Source organism: Saccopteryx leptura, chromosome 6 (assembly GCF_036850995.1).
Source record: "Saccopteryx leptura isolate mSacLep1 chromosome 6, mSacLep1_pri_phased_curated, whole genome shotgun sequence".
Lineage (NCBI taxonomy): Eukaryota > Metazoa > Chordata > Mammalia > Chiroptera > Emballonuridae > Saccopteryx > Saccopteryx leptura.
The window spans coordinates 169,295,508-169,310,141 of NC_089508.1; the positions used below are offsets into that span (position 1 = coordinate 169,295,508).

General features: G+C 42.4%; 1 protein-coding gene across 1 annotated transcript in view; it reads right to left on the reverse strand.

Moving 5' to 3' along the window:
- Positions 1 to 13,922, reverse strand: part of DPYSL3 (dihydropyrimidinase like 3) — a 111,175-nt gene extending 97,253 nt beyond the window's left edge. The window contains exon 1 of the mRNA XM_066344716.1: positions 13,224 to 13,922. Coding sequence (XP_066200813.1) covers positions 13,224 to 13,604 — 381 coding nt within the window. The 5' untranslated portion in view covers positions 13,605 to 13,922. The remainder of the gene's footprint in view (positions 1 to 13,223) is intronic.
- Positions 13,923 to 14,634: the final 712 nt, after the last annotated feature.

Here is a 14,634-nt window from a genome sequence, read left to right on the forward strand (position 1 = left end):
ATCACAACTGGGGGGTAAATACACAATACAATGTATAGAGGATATGTTGTAGAATTGGACACCTGAAACCTATACAGTTTAGTTCATCAGTGTCACCCCAATAAATCCAGTTAAGAAAAAGAAAAAGGAAAATCACAATTGACTTGAGCAGAAAGCCATAAGCAAACACTTTTTTGGGAACCAACTAGGGTAGAAAACTTGAATTTCAGCTGAAAATTGCTAAAGACCCAGTGTAGATAACTCTGGGAGGTAAAAATTCCAGAGGAACTCAGTCATCGGAGGGCCCTTGCGGTTTTATAACTATCCATGACCTCCAAGAGCTGTATTAGGTCCTCATGGTGAATAGCATAGAAAAACTTCCTCCTGCTCTGGCAGGAGGAGGGAAACCAGAACCATTTTGAAACCCTCAGGAGAAACTATTTTACCAGAGTCTAACCAGCTGGGCTTTTAGCAGAGCCTAACCTACCTGAGGGGGAGGGGGAAAATCCAAACCAACAACCTCTAGACTGCCATATGGGAGAAGGGGAAGGTACAATTCCAGCCTCGCCAGCCATCCTGTCCCACCTGGGATGGGGGGGAACAAAGAGTGGTCTGAGAAGCATGGTGAAGTCTATAGTCCAGGGGCGTGAGCTCACCAAGACTAAGTCCTAATCATAGGACTATAGAATGCTTCCTGTCTCTCCAGGCCTTACCACTATATTACTAAAGGTCTGTTTACTTGAGTTCATTGTTCCAGTATATTGTGTCCACCTTTCAACAACAAAGAAAGTACAAGGCATACTAAAAAGTAAAAAAAAAAAAAAATGGTTTGAAGAGGAGAGTGAACAAACATCAGAACCAGAGTCAGATACGGCTGGAGTATTGGAATTATCAGACTAGGAATTTAGCAAAACTATGACTTATATGCTTCAATGGAAAAAAAAGGACAACAGGCAAAAACAAACACATAATGTACACAGTGATGGAAATTCTAACAAAAAATCAAAAAGTGCTAAAAAAAATACTGTAATGGAAATAAAGAATGCCTTTGATGGGCTTCTTAGTAAATTAGACTACTGAAAGAAGAATTTCTGAATTTGAAGATGTAACAATAGAAATTTCTGCTGAGTGAAGAGCAGAAAGACTAAACAAAACAGAACAGAATATCCAAGAATTGTGGGACAACTACAAAAGGTGTAACATACACATGATGGTATTACTGGAAAACAAAGAAAAAAACAGAAGCATTATTTAAAGCAATAATGACTGAGAACTTTCCTAAAATTAATGTCAGACACCAAACCACAGATGGAAGAAATTCAGAGGAAAAACAAACAAACAAACTTACCCAGGCATATCATACTCAAACTTCAGAAAATCAAAGATAAATTTTAAAAATTGACAGCCGTCAGAGGAAAAAAAGATACTTTATCTAGAAAGAAGCAGAGATAAGAATTATACTCAGCCTGATCAGGCAGTGGCGCAGTGGATAGAGTGTCCGACTGGGATGTGGAGGACCCAGGTTCGAGACTCCGAGGTTGCCAGCTTGAGCGTGGGCTCATCTGGTTTGAGCAGCTTGAGCCCAAGGTCGCTCGCTCGAGCAAGGGGTCATTCGGTCTGCTGTACACCCCCCCCCCCCCCCCGTCAAGGCACATATGAGAAATCAGTCAATGAACAACTAAGGAGCCACAATGAAGAATTGATGTTTCTCATCTCTCTCCCTTCCTGTCTGTGCCTATCTGTCCCTCTCTCAGACTCTCTGTCTATGCCACCAAAAAAAAAAAAAAAAGAAGAATTACGCCCAAATAGTCTCAGAAATTATACAAACAAGAAGACAATGGGGTGAAAATAGGCACCAACCTAGAATTCTGATCTTGGCCCTGGCCGGTTGGCTCAATGGTAGAGCATCAGCTCAGTGTGTGGACATCCTGGGTTCAATTCCTGGTCAGGGCACAAAGGCCACCTCCCCCCCTCTCTCTTTCTCTCTCTTCTCCTCCTGCAGCCATGGCTCAATTGGAGTGAGTTGGCCCTGGGCACTGAGGATGGCTCCATGGCCTTCACTTCAGGTGCTAAGAAGAGCTCAGTTGCGGAACAACAGAGCAATGCCCCAGATTGGCAAAGTATCACCCCCTAGTGGGGTGGATCAAGGTGGAGGTGCATGAAGTCTGTCTCTGCTTCCCCTCCTCTCACTGAATAAAAATAAATAAATAAAAGAAGAATTCTGACCTTGCAAAATATCCTTAAAAAGTAAAGAAAAAATTTAAAAAAATTTTTTTTTTTTTGTATTTTTCTGAAGCTGGAAACGGGGAGAGACAGTCAGACAGAATCCCGCATGCGCCCGACCGGGATCCACCCGGCACGCCCACCAGGGGCGATGCTCTGCTCACCAGGGGGCGATGCTCTGCCCCTCCGGGGCGTTGCTCTGCCGCGACCAGAGCCACTCTAGCGCCTGGGGCAGAGGCCAAGGAGCCATCCCCAGCGCCCAGGCCATCTTTGCTCCAATGGAGCCTCGGCTGCGGGAGGGGAAGAGAGAGACAGAGAGGAAGGAGAAGGGGAGGGGTGGAGAAGCAGATGGGCACTTCTCCTGTGTGCCCTGGCCGGGAATCAAACCCAGGACTTCTGCACTCCAGGCCGATGCTCTACCACTGAGCCAACCGGCCAGGGCAAAAATTTTCTTGGAAAAGCAAAAATTGAAGGAATTTTTTTTGGTAGTAGATCTGCCTCACAAGAAATGTTAAAAGTTTTTTACAAAGAAGAAAAATTATATAGGTCAGAAGCTTGGGTCTACACAAAGAAAGGAAGAGTATTAAAGAAAAACTAATTAAAGCTAAAATGAAACTTTTCTTTTTTTCTTATTTATTTCTTTTTAGCAAGAGAGACAGACAGCAACAGAGAAGTAGGAAGGGAGGGAGATGAGAAAGATCTTCATTGCGGCATGGCACCTTAGTTGTTCATTAATTGCTTTCTCATATGTACCTTGATGGGGGGGCTACAGCAGATTAAGTAACCCCTTGGTCAAGCCACTGACCTTAGACTCAAGCCAACAACCTTGGGCTTCAAGCCAGTGACCATGAGGTCATATTCATGATCTCATGCTCAAGCCAGCAATCTCACACTGAAGTTGGCAACCTCAGGGTTTTGAACCTGGGTCTTCTGCATCCCAGTCTGATGCTCTATTCACTGTGCCACCACCTGGTCAGACAACTTTTATTTTTCTTATTCTTAATTGATCAATATGATAGTTTATTCAAAATAATATAGCAATAATGTATTCACTTATGTATAATATGTATAAATACATATGTATGCTTATTTATAAATCATATGAATAATGGAAAAACACATTTTTTAAATATTTTGAGCTAAAAAAATGTAAAAATACAAAATAACAAAATTTCTGGGATGCAATTAAAATAGTACCTAGAGGAAAATTTTTAACATGGAACACATGTATTATGAAAAAAAGTGAAGACCTAAAATCAATAACATAAGTGATATTAGGAAACTAAAAAAAGAATATAAATTAAACCCAAAATAAGCAGAAAAGAAGAAAGAAGAAAAATTAGAACATAAAGTAATGAAATTGAAAATAAAAAATGAATCAAGAATTAACAACACCAGAAGCTGATTCTTTGAAAAGATCCATAACTGATAAGCTTCCAGCTAGGATAACTAAAAAAAAAAATAGAAGATACAAATTACTCTTATCAGAAACAAAAAAGGGAACATTACAACAGATCTCACAGATATTATAAAGATAAATAGAGGAATATTAAGAACAAATCTATACCCACAAATTTGATAACTTAGATGAAATACACTAAATCCTTAGAAAAACATATTCTGCCAAAACTCATATAAGAAAAAATAGACAATCTAATAGGCCTATAGCTATTAAATAAATTTAATCAATAATTAATAATCTTCCAAAACAGACAGCACCAGGCCCAGATAGGTTCACTGGTCAACTCTACCAAACATTTAAAGAAATTATACCATTTCTCTATAATCTGTTCCAGAGGATAGATGCAAAGGGAAAATTACTTAACACATACTATGAAGCCAACATTATCTTAATACCAAAACCAGACAGATATTATAAGATAAGAAAACTAGAGACCAATATCTCTCTTGAACATAGAAACAAAAATTCTCAACATAATATTAGCAAATCAAGTCCAGCAATGTATAAAAAGAATTATATGCCACAATGAAGTTAGACTTAGCCAAGTTATACAAGACTGGTTCAGTATTAGAAACTTAATATAATCCATCACATCAACAGACAAACAAGAAAAATCCCACAATTGTATCAATAGACGCAGAAAAAGCATTTGACATAATCCAGCACACACACATGATAAAAATTCTCAGCAATCAAAAAATAGATGAGGACTTCCTCAACTTGATAAAGAGCATCTACAAAAAATTCCTACAGCTATCATACTTAATGGTAATAAACTCGAAGAAACTAACACTACCCAACTTCAAGACTTACTATAATACCACAATAATCAAAACAATGTAGTATTGGCAAAAAAATAAACAAAGAGATTAATGAAAAGAATATAGAGCCTAGAAATAGATCCATACAAATATGGTAAACTTATCTTTGATAAAGAAGCAATGGTGCCCTGGCCGGTTGGCTCAGCGGTAGAGCATCGGCCTGGTGTGCGGGGGGTCCGGGTTCGATTCCCAGCCAGGGCACACAGGAGAAGCGCCCATTTACTTCTCCACCCCCCCCTTCCTCTCTGTCTCTCTCTTCCCCTCCCGCAGCCAGAGCTCCATTGGAGCAAGGATGGCCTGGGCGCTGGGGATGGCTCCTTGGCCTCTGCCCCAGGCGCTAGAGTGGCTCTAGTCGTGGCAGAGCGACGCCCCGGAGGGGCAGAGCATCGCCCCCTGGTGAGCAGAGCATCGCCCCTGGTGGGCGTGCCAGGTGGATCCTGGTCGGGCGCATGCGGGAGTCTGTCTGACTGTCTCTCCCCGTTTCCAGCTTCAGAAAAATAAAAAATAAAAAAAATAAAAAAAAGAAGCAATGGTAATACAATGTAGCAAAGAGAGTCCTTTTCAACAAATGGTGCTGGAACAATTAGACATAAATATGCAACAAAATTATCTAGACACAGATTGTATACCCCTCACAAAAAAATTATCTCAAAATGGATCAGAGACTTAAATGTACATTTCAAAACTATAAAACTTCTAGAAGATAACATAGAAGAAAACCTACATGAACTTGGGAATGGCAATGACTTTTTAGTTACAGCACCAAAAGCACAATCCATGAAAGAAATAATGGGAAAAGCCCAATTTAGAAAGGGGCAAAAGACCTGAACACACACCTGACCAAAGAAAATATACAGATGTCAAATAAGCATATAAAAAATGCTTCACATTGGCTATCATTAGGAAATTGCAGACCAAAGCAACAATGAGATACCTCTACAGAATGACCAAAATTTAAAACAGTGACAACACCAAATGTTGGCAACAACGTGGAGCAACAGGAACTCTCATTCATGGTTAGCGGGAATGTAAAATGGTTCAGCCACCTTGGAACTAAACATACTCTTACCATATGATCCAGCAACCACACACCTTGATACTTATGCAAATGAACTGAAATTTTATGTCCACACAAAAAGCTGTATGTGGATGTTTATACCATCTTTAGCTCTAATCACCGAAACTTGGAAGCAAACAAAATGCCCTTCAGTAGGTGAGTGGATAAATAAACCGCAGAACATCCAGACACTGGACTCTCATTCGGTGCTAAAAAGAAATGAGCTATCAAGCCATTCAAACAGATGGAGGAGCTTACATGCATATTACTGAGTGAAAGAAGGCAATCTAAAAGGGCTATTAATGACTATAATATTAGTACCACTGACTGTTTTGGGTTTGGTCTAAGCACTTACCCTATTGGGTCAGCAAAATAACCTACTGGAGTACAAGAAAAAAATTGGGATTTCTATTTGCATTTGTGATAGTACCTCTTCCTTTTTAGTTTGTACTTTGTATGGTATGATGGTCACAAGATGCTAATACATTATTTGTGTATGTAATTTATATTGATGCACATGTATATACATGTACATATAGGGAGAACATGCTCAAAAATGTTTATGTAGGGGTGCACAATCAAAAACTGTCTAGCTCATTGCCATAGTGATCATCTGCACTAGCCCCTTTGTTTTAGAAAGAAAGAAACTAAACCTCAGAGAGAAGGGGGGTAACTTGCCCAAAAAGTATAGCTGGTTAAAGTTGGGCTTTCCAAGCTGAGACTGCTGAGGCTTTACCCAGTGGTGGGATTCAAATAATTTAACCAGTTTCTGCCCTAATGACCATTTTAAGTATTAAAAAAATGATATACCGAAAGGTAGTTTATTATTTCATGCATTTAATACTTAAATAAGAACAATAAAAGAGGTACATAAAACTAAATTATGTTATAAGAAAGTTTTAAAATATTAATGAAAAAGTGTTAAATAATACCTGACAGAAAAATAACAAAACTGTTATTCAATATATTTCCATATTGCTTCTTTTTCTTCTTTTTTTTTAAATTAAGTGAGAGTCAGGTAGTCAGGTAGGCAGATAGACTACCACATGCGCCCTGACAGGGATCCACCCAGCAAGTCCCATCTGGGGCTGATGCTCTGTCCATCTGTGGGCTGCTCTGTTGCTCAACAACTGAACTATTTTAGCACCTGAGGACAGGCCATAGAGCCAACCTCAGTGGACAGGGCCAACTTGCTCCAACCATTCAAGCCATAGCTGCAGGAGAGGGAGGGAGAGAGAGAGAGAGAGAGAGAGAGAGAGAGAGAGAGAGAGAGAGAGAGAGAGAGAGAGAGAGAGAGAGAGAGAAAGAGAGAGAGAGAGAGAGAGAGAGAGAGGGAGGGAGCAGATGGTTGCTTCTCCTGTGTACCCTGACTGGGAATTGAACACAGGACTTCTACATGCCAGGCTGATACACTACAGCTGAGCCAACTGACCAGGGCTCCATACTGCTTCTTGATTGGTGCCTTCACTTGCAATTGTTTTCACCTATGGATGGAATGAACATTACTTTGGGTGCTTAGAATATGCTGTTGCAGAGCTGAACTTTAAAAAAGAGTAAGGAGCCTGATCAGGTGGTGGCGCAGTGGATAGAGCGTCGGACTGGGATGCGGAAGGACCCAGGTTCGAGACCCCGAGGTCGCCAGCTTGAGCACGGGCTCATCTGGCTTGAGCAAAGAGCTCACCAGCTTGGACCCAAGGTCGCTGGCTCCAGCAGGGGGTTACTCGGTCTGCTGAAGGCCCACGGTCAAGGCACATGTGAGAAAGCAATCAATGAACAACTAAGAAGTCGCAACGCGCAACGAGAAACTGATGATTGATGCTTCTCATCTCTCTCCGTTCCTGTCTGTCTGTCCCTGTCTATCTCTGCCTCTGTAAAAAAAGAAAGAAAAAAAAAGAGTAAGGAATGTAAATTTTTGATTTCCACATTGAGTGGCTGCCCAGGCGCCCACCTTAGAGAGAACCCTGATTACAAGTGCCATTTTAACAACTGGTTTGCCAAACTCAACAAAAAATTAGGTATCGGTTCTACGGAACGGGTGAAAACAGGCTGAATCCCACCACTAATTTTATTGTTGTTGTTTTGGGGGTTTTTTCTGCCTCATCTCTTGACAGAGTAAAACTTTCTTGAATGCCATATGAGTTCATGTTAAGAGTATAGATACATTTTTAACATCACATTTTCCTAGAAGTTCAGCAAAACAGGAACATCGAGCTGTTCCTGCATGTGCCCTGACTGGGAACCAAACCAGCAATCTCTGTGCTTTGGGACAATGCTCTAAGCAACCAAGCTATCTGGCCAAGGCTAGAAGTTTAATTTTCAAAAAGTGCTTATGCACTTACATGGACCGTCTGTCTCCTCTCACAAAGGGAGGGTTGAGCTTCCAGGCACCAACGGCATTCTCCTCAGCCGAGTTCCTATTCCTAGTAAGCTTTATCCACCATCTCACAGGAAGACTATTGAAATGATAATGCCCAGTGGAAATAAATCATAAGGAGAATCAGCTAGAGAAATCAACAGAAAAGCATCATGTCTCTGACTGTCTTAAACTTGACTTACAAGAGCCGTCAGCAAAACCCTGTCTCCAGGGACCATTACTTTGAGGGAACCCTGCCAATTGTAGCATTACTTGGAAGGCACATTTTTTATGTTCCTGAAATGCCTATTGTCAAACTAAACCAAAGTTTTGAAAGGTTTCAAACACTTCCCAGTTGGAGGAAGTAAACACACTCCCAGGTTCAAATGTGGTCTGAGGTAAGCAAAGCCTTTTTTTTTTACCCCCTGGCATTAAGTGCCAACTCTGTGTGTCAGGGCAGCCTTGTAAAATTAATTTATACTCCAGGGTTTGGATTCTGAGGACTGGAGTGGCCTTTATAAACTTAGGCTTTTATTTTCAGCTGCCTGTCTTTGTTCAGGGTAAGGAAGAGAACTCCAACGTCTCCAAATCATTTTGAAAACTTACCACCCAGGACCAAAAGGCAAATGACAAATGGTAAAAAGTTAAGTGCCGCATCTTATTTGTTTAAATTCTCTCCTCCAACCCCCAGCCCCCCACTGACTTCACAAAAGAAACATCTTGCACAAAAATGGGCCATGTGGGAAGCAGGGAACTAGAAATGACCTGCGGCTCTCAAAAGGGGGTTATCAAGACACACATGTGATCATATGTCATGACTCTGTTCTCAGTGGATGGCAGTCTTTGCAGTGTCATTTACTCTTGGCCGAACATACATCATAATTCTCCTCCCTTCAGCAATTTCTTCACTGCTAGAACAATTCTGGAAACCATCTGAAAATCGGTGGAAGGCCCTGGCCAGGGTGGTTAGAGCATTGTCTCGACATGCTGAGTTTGCGGGTTCAGTCACAGTCCAGGAACATACAAGAATCTACCAATGACATGAATGAGTGGAACAACAAATTGATGTTTCTGTCTCTCTCTGACGCTCTCTAAAAAATCAATTTAAAACAAGAGAGAAATGGTGAATATATTTACCTTCCATAAGAATTCTTTTTTACGCACTTATTGTCAAACATTATAAACAAAAAGTTGGGTGAGCCAACCATAGAGGATTCTAGCAAGATGAATGCCTATCATGAGAAAAATCTATCCTACAAAATTTAACAAGGTGTTTACAGGTAGGTCCAAAACTACGACATAAACACCCAGTCTTATCTCAAACCTGGACTTTGGCATTTGATGTATAACTCAGAAACCTTTTTATACTTTTCTTCAGCCAAACACTTGTGTTATGTAATTCCTTCAAAATTTATTCATTAATTAACTAAACTCATTTTCTTTTCTTTTTTTAATTTTTTTAAATTAATTTTACTAGGGTGACATAAATAAATCAGGGTACATATGTTCAAAGAAAACATGTCCAGGTTATCTTGTTGATCAATTATGTTGCATATCCATCACCCAAAGTCAGATCGTCCTCCAACAACTAAACTCATTTTCTGTGGAGGGAGTAATGAGTAGGTATGCTATACACAAAGCCTATGTTGAGTTTATCAGGACCTTTTTTTTTTTCATCTCTTTTGATAACTTTGAAATCAACTAGGGGGGAATAAGATTTTGCAGCAATTGTTTTCAAGGGAGAGCAACTGATCTCCAAGCATCCTGAATACAGGCTGGCAAACATGGACGATCTGTTGTTGCCTGTCATGGTAGCAGGTCAGGAGCAGACACAGTGGTCAGGCCCGCTGAATTTAAATAAAGAAGTAGCCTCCCAGTCTGGAAAGAAGATAGATTCTGGAATTAGAGAAATCAGTTTGAATTCTGGCTCCCCCCTTATTATTTGTGATTTGTGGTTAACCATTCAGAATACCTAGGTTTTGATTTCCTTATTTCTAATATATATATATAACAATATGTCATATATATATTTATGCTAGGCACATAGAAAGTGTTGCCAAAGAGCCATTTACAATGAAATCTGCAGATGGTCCAAAGTTGAAGGTGGGGATACTATATCATAGAAGTAAGATTTAAATTATTGTGGTATGATAGATAGTGGTGAATATTATAGCAGGAAGATAAATAAAATCCCATAGTACTTTCTTTTCTTTTGGTTTTAAGTCTAGTTGTACCAGCATATAATGGAGAACCTGCATGGAAAAGTTTCTGAAAGCTGAATGGCAGGGAACTGGAGACAATAGAAGGACATGGACACTGAATTGGTAGGTGGGGTCATGAGCTACAGAAGCATATGTTATGTATAAATCAAGGGCATTAACTAGCCCGATGCACTTTGCCACGGCCATGTCCCATCTGGTAGAGCACTGTGTTCAGTCCTGGGCACTGTATTGGGGGCAGAATATTTACAAAATATAGTATAACCAGAAATCAGAATGGTGAAAGACTCATACAAGGAAGGGTTGAATAAGCTAGAAATAATACGAGTAACACAGAGAATTTTGGAGAGATTGGTATCATTGCCTTCAAACATATAAAGGCAGTGAAAATCTAAGAGTAAGAGTAATTCATCTGTATCGAGTATTACTATGTGCAAAGCAGTCCCTGTTATCCACATTTGAAGATGAGGAGACTGAGTCACAGAAGTCAAGGTACATGGTTACAGCCACATAATTTGTAAAGAACTGAGCCAGGTTTTACCCCAGTCATTCACCCCCAAATCTGGGAGAGATATTAAAGCTATTTTCTAAATATTTCTAATCTGTCTTACAGAATCACAGTAAGATTTCATACTCGCTATTCTTTTGTTAGTTAAGCACACACTGATGATTTGTGAATGAAACGTGAGCAGAAGCCATGTTTGTGACTTCAGTGTGGGAGTTTAAGAGTTGCACCAATTTGCCACATGCTCTTCCCATCGTGACTGTGAGGACATGGAACCTTCATCAGTCTAGATTTCTGAGGGGCAATGATGAACAGAGCTGTCCTGCTGACCCATGCTGGCCAAGTAGCAGGAGTCAGAAATAAACTGCTATTGTTTGACTAAAGCATGGAGATTTGGGGACTGCTTGTTACTGTAGCATTATCCCGCTTTTCCTGACAGATATATGAGCCCAGATGCTTAAAATCATTAAAATATTTCAGAAGAAGAAAATACATTTATTATTCTATTTCCAAAGGTCAGAACTAAGAATAGGTAGTATAAACTATGAGAAGGCAGATTTAGGCTTAATTTAAGTTTCCTAAGTAAAGTTGTCCAAAAGTTGCTTCATGAGGGAGAGCACCCTGAAAATGGCCATATTTAAAAGAGGCCAGGTGATCATCTGGATTATATGTAACAACATATATGGCTTAATTAAGGAGGTTTAATGGATCAAACATTTACAGAGCACGCTCAATGTGCCAGGTACTAGAGTTGCAATGATAAATCCAACCACGCAAACCCTATCCTCAGAGAAAGAGTCATCAAGTACAAAAGTAGATAACCTATGATGTCTCTTCTAACAATGTGACTCAACCAAATTAGAGATAATAACATAGCCTGGATGAAGCTGACAGCAAGGCTGAACTTACAAATAACCATGTAGCACTAGAAATCTTGCTGATGCTTAGGTTGTATTATTATTTTTCAATTAGGAGCCCAAAGTATAGGGTTTACAAAAGGAAGGAAAACGAGAGAATTGCTGGGTTGAAAAAAGGAACATTTCCCCCTTTCTCTAGTTACCATTCTTAAATCTTCCAAACCAGGCATATTATCTGGCTTACATCAGGGAGTTCCAGCAAAGGGAATAGCACTGACTCACAGCAGTTGCTACCGACCTTTGTCAGGAAGGGACCATTTTAACCCGGATCACTTCAGACTCGAAGACAAGCAATAACCATCCCCACAGGGTCATTCTTTGGTTTCACGATCCAGCCAAAGCCTTTTAGAAAGATCTGAAGTTTTTTCCTAAAAGAGCATTTGAGTAGAACCCAGAGGAACCCCATATTCTAAGGAGGAGGTGAAAATCCCCAACTGAGTGATTCCCGGGCACACTGACACTACCTCCCAATGGCACTTTCAAACAAGGCTTGCTTTTCCCTGGTGGTATCAGTAGTGAAAGGTCTGTTTGTTTGTTTTAACTTCCAAACTTTAAACAGTGGAGAGCAATGTGCTGTCCTTTCTCTGGCTCTCTGCATTTTAATGGAAAAACATCTAAAGCTTGGGTAAGCATTAACTGTAATTGCTCTGGAGGCAGACATTTCCATTTCACGTTATTATTCATAACAGTATTAGTGCAGAATAATATATGCGGCTGGATTTTGCAGCCATTATGTAGACAAGGGTGGTGTATCTGATTACTATTGTCCCTCAACTGAAAAGCATCAGTTTGAACTTTGATATACTCCAGCCGTGCCCAGGCCCTTGAATTTTCTAAACTACAGTTCTGATTTTTCTGTGAAATAAATAAGTCAGGGTCAGCTGGATTTCCATGTCATGCCTTCAGTTAGTTCATGTGACATTTAAGTCTCTCAAAACTACAGACAGAAGAAATTGGCTTTGGCACGTGGAAGAGCAGGAGGGAACTCGCTAGTTTCATGTGCATCCTTAATACTCTTGCCTATTTTCAAATATACGATATTCTTTCAGAGCCGGCTGGAATCTGGTAGTGTCCAGGCTTGTGCCAAGTTCTGTACACAAATACACACTTGAGAAACACAGATGTGAAAAGTCCATCTAGGACCTAAGCGAGGCATGGAGATTTGATTGTTTAGTCTAGTGGCTCTACACCCAAAAGTTTCAGGAACAGAGCCACTCTGCTATTCCGAGAGAGGGAAGACCTCCCATCCTGTACTTTAATCCGGGAACTATGGAGATGACCCCATTTTCCCAGCACCAGTTTGCCCTCTGCCCTGATGACCCGTGTTAAGATTGAAAGGCCAGCAAAGGGGCCAAGACAATTGTGTCTGATTACGCAAACCAGAGAAGGGCTGGAAATCACTAAGCCTTCCTGGACTGGCCGGGCTGACACACCCACCCAGAACGATGGCCCCAGGTTGCAGCAGGGAGTAAGGGGGACCCACGCTTGCGAAGAGCTGCAACTTGGGACACGCGCGGATCCACATCCAGGCTAGGAGGTCACTATATACTCAGCATAGGATGCCTTTTTCCTCCTCCTAGTCCCTGCTCACTGTGCAAAGTGAGCAAAAGAAAGTTGTGCCCGAGCCATGGCGCCCCCGGCTGCAGAGGGAAGGAGGGCAAGCAGACTGGCGCCCCGGGCCCCTTACCTTGTCCTTAGAGCCGAGGTTCTGTAAAACCTCCTTGCCGGTGGCGCTCCGGATCTCCACCCCAGCGGGCGCAGGCGATGCGGGCGTGGGCTCCCGGCTCTCCTCCCGGCCTTGGCCCCGGCGCGGGGAGTCCCCTTCCAGCCCGGCGCGGCTTCCCGAGCTGCGGCCGCTGCCCTGGCTGCTCCGGGGAGTCTTCGCGCCCTTCTGCCCCACGCTCAGGGCATCGAAATCCAGCGTCTTGCTCTCGAAGGCACCCTCCACGTTGCAGAACATACCGCCGTACTTCTGCCGCGGGACCTGGTCCGTGGTGCCCGGCCTGGCCAGGTACACGGGCAGATCATCTTCGTGGGAGCTGTCCCAGCCTCTTCGGCCAGTGGCCATGCTTCCTGCGCGACAGCGGCCCGCGGGTTTTCTTCCCCCGAGGCGGAAAGGGCAGCCACCGGCAGCGTGCGCTGAGCCACAGTGACTGGGGCGGGAGGAGGCGCCTGAGCCTTCGCGCCAGAGGCGGCAGTGCTGCTCCCGTTCCTGCCAGTCCCCCGCCAGCCAGCCAGCGCGGTGCGGGGGCTGGAGCAGGGCGCGCTCCGCTCGCGGGACCCTTCGCCCGCCCGATCTCCTCGCCCTCGGACCCTAAAGTGGCCTCACAGCCTTCACGTCCTTGTTGCCCAAGGATAGTAGAAATCCCAACTTGGCGCGCGCGTGCACACACGAGCGCGCACACAGGCTTCCCGCTCGCCCAAGAAGCCCCAGATTTCACACTCAAGAACCTGGCTCACTCACACAGGCACACAAACGCTGCTTTCCCCACACCAACTCCCGAGTTTGCCTCAGAAGCACAAGTCTCTCTGCCCTGCTCATGCACTTAAACCTAGTTGGCTCAGGGGTGTCCATTTCAAAGCCAGATCCTGATTTACAGCCACACACACACACAATTTAGATTTCTATCACACTTATGATCCTAGATTATTGGTTTCCCATAATCCCAGACTGGTTTTATCCTAGTTTTAGGATTGTCTCAAAATTGCTCCCTGTTCTAGAATCTCACAAGCCTACCTCCTCAAATAAAGAACTCCTGAATTTGCGGTGGGGGGAGTGGCGCAGGGGAGGGGGGGCACCCTTTTTTTCATTGCCAATCACAAAAGCCTATAATTAACTCACAGACAAATCTACACTTCCCCCCCATACAGGCACCCCACATTTTGCTTTTAGCCCACCCTTAATTTGCCTCACAGACAATTAATTACATTACAGACCACAGGCATGCATAATGAGTCAATATATGTAAAATAATTACCATAGTTATTGGCATATTTTTCACTAGAAAAATACTTGCAAAATACTCTTAATACCCTGTCCTCAAACAACCCCAGCCTAATACCTCACACGCTGACTCAAGCTCAGATGTACCACAGTC